The following is an 8,731-nucleotide window of genomic DNA, read 5'->3' as shown; positions in this document are numbered from 1 at the left end:
CAGAGAGGAATGGCCATTTTGCTGGTTACTCTAAGAGTAGGTTCTCATTCCCATTCCCTAAAGTAGTAGTCTTCAGACACCAAAATTGTCTTTACCATAATTAGGCAAATAAAGAAAACTAACAATGTCCACAGTATTATTTTGTGCTTAACAAACAATGAAAAGAAATACGAACCCTGACCGTCGTTACCTTCAATATATGCCATTATGTACAGTATGGTGTATAGTTAAAGATCCTAGAGAGAGCTTCCATAGACTGTGTTGTATCCTACTACAGTCTCTCTACCTCCAGTGCTGCGTTCTACGGGGATGCTGTACCTGGGATAAGGAGTGGCCAATAGTCGTCATGCCTGTCCCGTAGGAGGATAACGCTGGTGTGAAACTGCTCGCTTTGCCTGGCACCGCAAGGGCATGTGTGCGCTCGCAACTGTAGAGGTCCCCCTTTCTCAGCGTGCTGCGCGTACACCTATCGCACCCTCTTTTGATTCCCTATAACAAACGCCGGAGCGGAGAGGCAGAGAGGGCATACATGCGCAGGGATCCAGGAGAGACCTCGGCTCGGACATGCATCCGCGGTGTATTCAAGGGAAACTCCGGGTTCTAGGAAAAAATGAAAATGTTCCGCTGTGTGTCTGAATGAGCACAAGGACACAGGGAGAGACCGTATGTGTGTGTGCGCGTGTGACATAAGGTTCATACAAAAAGACCCACTTACTTCAGTTGCTAACTTTCGATTTAATTTAGATGTGTGAGCATAGGTAAAATACTTCAACTCATTTAAGGAAGCAAGAAGACGTCCCTCCGATCTTTTGTGTGGATTTTTCGCCCCCAGATGAGAGTCGTGATGTCTGGCTCATTCCACTCATTGTTCCTGGGTAAGTTCAGTGCACGAGCCACGCGCCGTTATAATAAATAAGTCATACTTATTTGTGCTTAAGTACAATGCAATTCATGTGATATTAGCAGTATTCCTTTAGTAATTTACATGTCACGCTATATATTGCTATATATTAAATTGGATATAATTCGATTTTGTGAAGATCTTTCTATGTTTGCAAGAACCACGTTAATTTCATCATAGTACTGGAAACGAAAAGTCATTGTTGTGTTTTCTGAACTCGTGAAATAAGGGGAATACGTTTAGGCTATAATCATCACACAATCAATGCTGTATTTGCATATTTGATCCACAGTAATTAGTAAATTAAAATGCCCTTGTACTGTAGTAGAATGTCCATTGTCCAACAGGTACTCTTATCTCAACATGCCATGTATTTTTCAAAACTACAGAATGGTGATAAAATAGACTCTAAAAAATATATCAAGCTACAATTAATTTCTAGCACCGTGGAAATGGGTGATGCCTACTAAAGTCCCTTATAGCCTACATGACCAAGGCATGACATACAGTTATCAGACCGCCAACTTCAACATGTGCTGATTGTTGTAGCCTATGGACTTCATGAAGTTTCAACTATGATTTGTTTGAGTGCAGCTTGTTGTTTGCCGCGACCGACTGGCTGCAATTGTGCAATTAAATGGTTAAATTAAATGGTGTAGGCCTATACTACACATTTGAATGGGGGATTTGTGTGGCCAAGTTTGCGCAAACATTTCCATTGCGTGCATTTTGTGATGACAGTATTTATTGTAAATTACAACATTGCATCAGCTTACATCCTTATTGCCAGCAAGCCGGAGAGGTTCAAGCTTTTGGATCATCAGGGGTTTGAATGCAGTAGTGCATACTGCATAGGCCTACAGAAGACAGTGTGTGTCAGGGTTCTTAGTTCTTTTACATCATGTTGTTTGTTTGTTGTGTGTGTGTGTGTGTGTGTGTGTGTGTGTGTGTGTGTGTGTGTGTGTGTGTGTGTGTGTGTGCGTGCGTGCGTGTGTGTGTCGCTGGGCATGCCTTCAGACACGTGTGGCAATGTCCCAGCTGAACCGTCGGAAAGAGAGCGGAGCACGCCACCGCAATTAGTCGGCCTGTCCACAGAGTGACGAGAGCTTTCATTAGTTGCATTATGGCAGTGAGTTAGACAGGCCATGCTACCCAGCCCAAGTGTCAGAAACGACATGCCTTAGGCTACCTCATCGCATTCCAGTTCGCCCTTTCTCAGTGAGAAAATAAAGATTAAGGGAAGTTCAGTCAATCCAACTTTTCTAATTAATTCTGATCCGGAGGTTTATGGATGTGACTTGTCATTACAAATTACATTAAAAGTAATGACCCTATGATCCAGCGCATCCAGTAAGATATACTCTCCTTCACTGTACATCTGAATTAGCTAATTACCTCTTTGGGTATTGGCTACACATTGTTGAGCAATGCTGACCTTGTCTTAATACACCCCAAGGCTATGAAGGGATGGATGGAGATATCAAAGCTTTGGTGAATGTTATTATCTATAATAACCCATCCTCTTACCTATATGGACAGGGAAATACAGTAGCCAAGCACATAGCTAGATTAGCTACCATAGTAAGAAGCCTTTCACATGTAATAAATGTATACCCCCAATTTTGAAAAAGCTGACGGCATGAACATTTTTAAAATTACTGACTGTGACGGTGAATAACCTTGTCCTCGTTCACGTGTCAGAGATATGATGGGGAAAACAAAGTCTCCTTTCGACTGGAGTCACATCCTCAGTTCTCCCCTTGGATTTGTCTTTCGCCCAGTGGCTTGCCGTTTCACACTCTCTTCTATTTTTAGAACACTTAGATGTTGACCTTTACGATTCTTGACTCCCCCCCCCCCCTCCTTCCCCATTCAAAAGCTCAATGACAAAACATCACATCACTTTAATGAATGAAGTACCTAGGAAGCCACGTGACTACCTTTTCTGCGACGTTTGGAGCCATTCCTTTCATGTGATTTATCATGTTGATACAAACAAGGAGTTTCAAAACATATCTGTCCTCTGGTCTATATTTATACCACCATCTCCAGAGGCTGCAAATTATCTGTCAAGTGTGGAGATGACACAAGTCGCCAGAGCCAGAGGTTAGGAAGTGACATCTTGCTATGCTCTGGCCTCAAATCACTGGCAGTCACCCCCCCGCCCCCGCCCCCCACCCCCGCCCCCCCATCTCACTCTCTCAATCTCCATCCTACTCTCTTTGCCTACTCTCTCTGCCTGTCTCACGGGTGAAAGCTGCAGTCAAGTGGCACTGGTAGATAGAAGCTCTATTGTTGTCCTAAGATAGGGAGGGGAAAATATCCATCCATGACACAAGAGGCTCTCCCTCTCTCATGCAACACGCCGTCTCCTCTCCAAATCATTTAGCATTCACCTTGAACCCCCCGGTGTTAGCTGTAGCTAGCATCTCCGCTCAGGTGCTCGTCACACTAGAGGGGCTCGCGCTTGGCACGTCAACTCAGCGGAACTGGTGGACCGTCGCAGGTTTTCTGTCACTCAGACGCGCGTGAAGGAACGTAATAAAGACCCTTTCTTTTTCCCCTGTACCTGTCCAAGATAGTGAATGCATCTTTAACGGCTCCCCGCTGGAGGATTCCTCCTCGGCACTGATTCGGAGGCTTGTATTTCCACGATCAAAACAAGAAGAATAGTAATTCCTTTAAGACAAATGGAAAAATCTATGAAATCTACGGTCCGTGATGAATGTGGAATCAGCCACTGCTCTGGCCATTATAAATCTCATTAGGAGTATTATAGGAGGAGTTGTGGTTGTTGTTGTGCAGTAGTTCATCCCTGCTCACGGCTTTGGTGGTTGGTATGCGTTGTAAACAAGGTACTGTAACTCACATGGTACAGCTCCCCCCCCCCACACGCTGAGACTGTCTCTGTGGTGTGTGAATGGTGAGGGTTAGGGGGAGATTTTAATTAGCCCAGCGCGGCACAGCAGGGGACACCCCCCCCTCACTGAGAGTCAATTCAGCTGGTTGACAGAAATCACAGTGACACCATCTCCCCCCCCCCCCCCCCACCCTCCCCTCCCCTCCCCCCCCCCCCCCCCCCCTTCCTCTCCCTCCTTCCCTCTCTCCCTGCCCGCCTTCAGCCCACCACATCCAAACATGCAGCAATCGCCTCCCCTTCTATTGCTCTCTCATAGCATATCTGGTGTGAGGCAGTGAAAATCTATACGAGCTACCCACTGTAGATGAGGCATGCCTCACAAAACCCGGTGGCCAGTAACTATGCACTATGTGCTGATTACACATTTCTGACTCTGGATATGACTACTCTCAGAAGGACAAATAATAAAAAATTATTAAGAAAGACATCCTTGTGAAATGTGTTTCATAAGATGCCTCTTTTATGGGCAGAAGATTGGCTCATTCCGTTGATCAAGCCAGTTCTGGTCTTGAACGCTTTATTGTTTCGTTGAAAATATGTGATGCATCATTTGCTTAAGTCTCCTTTCCAGTTCATGTGTAGCATTGTTACTTTCCTCCATGCGGTATTTTGTCAAATTACCCTAATCATAATTACATGTATGGTTGCCCATGGAATTACGGCATGCATCAATGGTATGGCTCAGTTATTGTGTCTTTCTATAGGTACTGGTAGTGGTTCTAGCAGAACTGTGACCCACTAGCCACGCCATGTATACTACCTCAGTTTGAGCTGTGACTGATTACATTACTACCAGACTGAGAGAGTATCCGTGCTGAGGAACAGGAACTGGCCTCTTTACTTAAGCGGCGAGAGGTGCTCTTGAATGGTTTGAGTTTGTCGTAATTCAGACCATATGCACATCATGTTTTCATAGAGAAAAAAGGGGGACGAATATTCATTTCCAAAATATTTGTCTTGTAATATCAACCCCACCCTGCAGATTTATAGACTGGTTAGTCACTCCAGCATGTGTGTGTGTGTGTGTGTGTGCGTGTGTGTGTGTGTGTGTGTGTGTGTGTGTGTGTGTGTGTGTGTGTGTGTGGAGGGGGTTGGGGGTGGGGGGGTGTAAGAGGGTGCATGAGGGTGTAAAAACATTGTGCAATGGTGGACACATTACAGCCCAGTATTATAAGTGTCTTATTATGCGGACAGTATGATACCCTTTCCATGGCAGGCAGTTGCTCAGCTCGGGACTGCGTTTCATAAATAAAGCACCTCAACCTTTTCTGTGGAAATGAAAAGCAAACACAGTGCAGATTGATCCCTGTTTGTGCAGGAGGATATTAAGTCACCTATTAAGCTTATGTTAGGGAGCCACCATGCTTATAGAGCAGCTAACTCTGCTGAAGTAGCTTTTCCAGTCTCATTCCCCCCCCCCCCCATCCCCCATCCCCCATCCCCCAAACAGATGGTACCACCATCCCAGTTTTTCTACGAGTCGTTAGACTTTACTTCTGGGTGATATGGAGCGTTTCCCCCATGCTGGACATTCAGATGTGTATCTTTCTGGTTGAATGTCTCTGAGGTGTGGTTGCATTTTTGGACAGGCATAGCGCAAGCCACCCATGTTGTCGGTCCATCAAATCATAATGAACATAACCAGCATCATTTGCTCCATGGGTCTCATTCAAGGATTTTTCCAACCGATGCAGTCTTAGCTGCCTCTCTCTCTCTCTTAGCTCCCTCTCTCTCCCAGAGGAAAAAAACCACCAACAACCTGTATGTTCCTATCCCATCTCTTTAGGCCTGACATGAATTTCCTCTTTGGAGGAAAAAAAACCTTTAATCATTGTGGTCGTGTTTATACGTTGCTGCTGCTGTTGCTTTTTATAGCGGGAAATTAAGTCTGTTTTGGGGTTTTAGCGGAAATGTGCGTGGGTAATGCAGGTGTCACTGTCCCCCCCCCCCTCCACCATTGTTTATTCATTTGCTGTCTCTCCTGTGTCTATTCCTGGCCCCTCTACCTTGGTGCTCATGCGGTTTGACAGCCTAACTGCAGTGTACACGGCGGAGCAGAAAAGGCAAAGGCTAAGGTCCCCCTCTAACATGCAGACCCTGGCTGTGTGTGTGTGGTGAAATGTGGCATTTAGAATAAGACATGCCATTTACAGCAGTCGAAGGAAGAAAAAATAAATCAATGTGTTTTTTTGTTTCGTTTTTTATTCAAGTGGTGGTATAGGATGTGCCATGTACGAATGTGCGCTTAAAGCTGCATGTTTAGGACACGCACCAGTCTACGCCATGTTTGATAGTGATCAACAGTGTCATCTAGGTAAAGAAAATGAAGAGACACAGCAGCAATAGCTAGAATAAGGAAATAGTCACAAATACAGCTCTACTAACTCCATCCTATCATATCCTCCTCTATATTAGTAGAACTATTTCACAGTGGAATGATGAGAAATAACAAGGGCTTCCCGTCTTACGTTGTGGCGGTAATGACTGCAGACATCGTCTTAAAAAAACTAACATTTCCTGTCGGAGGGAGATGCAATCCACTTTATTATCTTATCCACTCCAATGCACTCCTGACATTGAATAATGTGGAAATGCTGGACCCTAAATGGCCCCCCTGTTAACAAGCCAATTAAATCTCCCCCTACCCTGTTTTGGTTGAGCTGTGAGAAAGCCAAAGAGATGCTTGCTGTCTCAGCAACTCTCTACCCCATACTATTCCGGTATCTGTAGTCATCAACTCCTGTAACATTCACACAATTCACACCAAGAGAATGTCTATGGTATTAAAAGTTCAAATGTTACAAAATAGAGTGTTAACTCAATAACGTTTAAAAGAAACTAACTCAATGCCTTCCAGAGAGATCATCCACCTCATTGGGTTTCAAAGACATCAACAAAACCCTGTATTTCTGAGAACCGTCTAACCCCGTAACGCTTCAAAGAAACCCGGCCGTCACCCCACACTCCCCACATTATATCACTTCACAGGGGCTGGCCAATCCCAAGCCCAAGGTTCCTATGTGAAACCCTCAACCTCAAAGTGCACAGAGGAACCCGTTAACCACATAAGACTTCACAGACAGACGGCACCGACCCCACAATGTTCACAGCAAAAACCACAAAGGAGATGTTTGGTAGCATCTTTAGAGGGCAGATTCCCCCCTGAGCTCCTTTTACAATCCCCAGTCTCCTTTGTGAGGTGAGATGTACACCAGTCCAATCTTATTAAGTCCTTTGTTACCGTAGCAGGGTATGAGGGAGATGCTACTTAGAGGATCAGTCTTTCCACACATTTTTAAATAATTGTTCCTGTTGTAATGTCTCTGTGTTGATCAGCCTCTTGTTTCTTTGTTCAGTTCTTGAAAGTGTTGCTAAGCTGTTATTGTAGGACGTAGGGGCTTGGGATGGTATAGAAAAAGAACTGAGAAATGTGATGGCTAGTCAGAAGACATACTGTACTGTGACTTTGCCATAATAACCTTCACATGCATTTTGGACCACGTTTCAGTATTGAAGGGCGTTTCTATGGTAAAGATCCATATTGTCTTATCACGTATTCCATTCAGACATTTGCATAATTCTATTACCCGGTAATCCGTTCCAACCATATTGTATATCTCAGGTCTCTCCATATTTCTTTAATAAGTAGCCATAATCCGGTCTGTAAATCGTATGGAGGCAAATGAAACTGACCACATGTCATCATGTGACCTTGACCATATGTACTTCCTTGGAGGAGATAGTGTTAGTCCTAGAATGGAGAGATAACATTTTTGCAGAGAGAGAGAGAGAGAGAGAGAGAGAAAATGCCAAATATGTTTAGTAATGGATTTGCTGGCCCCAAACCAAAACACTGGCTTAATCCGTTGTGGTGTGAGCAATCCCACCACTGCCAGATGAGGCATGGGTCGTCAGCAGTACTGAGCACATGTCAACAGTAATACCGCCACAGAGATGGATTGACATCTCAGAGGGGCTGGAAATTAATCGTGTGTCTGTCTCCCCCCGAATTTTCCAACAGCACAGTCGAGTGGAAATAGATTTGAAACCGGGAAAGTGGATTTACGAGAAGAAGAAAAAAAAAAATATGAGGCACGATCACAAGTGCAAGATGGGGATTCAATTCCGTCACCAAATTATTAGTACATGGCAGTTTATTTGTGTGCAATAAGCCACTGAATATGAGTACCGTACCTTTCTAGCTTTCTGCCTTGGAAGCTTCTCTTTACTTGTGGATCCTTTTTCGAGGTCTCCTTATTGAGGGAAGAGGTCATATGATAAAGTCCTGAGACACAGTCTAATGGTATTCTCAGAGGTGGCAGTGACCTTTCAGATCCTTATTAATGGGTGATATGGGACAGTAGCTCAATGTTGCCCTTCTCAGAGTGACTTGGAAGAGCAGACAGATGGTGATAGACCAGGTCATCTCGGACTGACCCGAAGATCAGGTCAGACATGGGAGGTACTGACACTGACACCTGCCATTTGAGTGTGACAGCAGCTCGGAGGGTGAGGTTGACGTGACCGACATAGTCCCGAGTAGGTTTCGGTGGAGCGTTACAAGGCTGTGAGATGGCCTGAATGTTGCAGTGCACCAAACCTGAGAGGGCAGGAAGGCTTAAAGTATTTGAAGAACACGGTTCTTGATTTGGAACCGTGGTCGATATTCATTCTCTGCCCCACAGTGCCTGCTAAGACGAAAGCACCGGGGGAGTGATTCACATACAGTATATACAGTACATGTTCACTGACATAACGTCCTCAAGCAGAAGCTCTCATCCCTCCATTCCTCCACCTCTATCAGGTGCGCTTGTGGTTGAAATGACTTCTTACCACTGGTTTGCAGTCCAAAGAAGTAGTATGTCGTTGTAAAGCAGAAACACAGCTGGTATTAATTCTCCTATTGTTCC

General features: G+C 44.7%; 1 protein-coding gene across 1 annotated transcript in view; it reads left to right on the top strand.

Annotated features, from left to right (window-relative positions):
• The first annotated feature begins 441 nt into the window (after nucleotides 1–441).
• clmpa (CXADR like membrane protein a) overlaps nucleotides 442–8,731 on the top strand; it is a 66,595-nt gene continuing 58,305 nt past the window's right edge. The window contains exon 1 of the mRNA XM_080528327.1: nucleotides 442–875. Within this exon, the coding sequence (XP_080384453.1) occupies nucleotides 833–875 (43 nt within the window). The 5' untranslated portion in view covers nucleotides 442–832. The remainder of the gene's footprint in view (nucleotides 876–8,731) is intronic.

Source organism: Nansenia antarctica (genome assembly GCF_963989245.1).
Source record: "Nansenia antarctica genome assembly, chromosome: 4".
Classification (NCBI taxonomy): Eukaryota; Metazoa; Chordata; class Actinopteri; order Argentiniformes; family Microstomatidae; genus Nansenia; species Nansenia antarctica.
The sequence above is the reverse complement of the archived record's forward strand: the minus strand, read 5'-3'. Positions and strand labels throughout refer to the sequence as shown.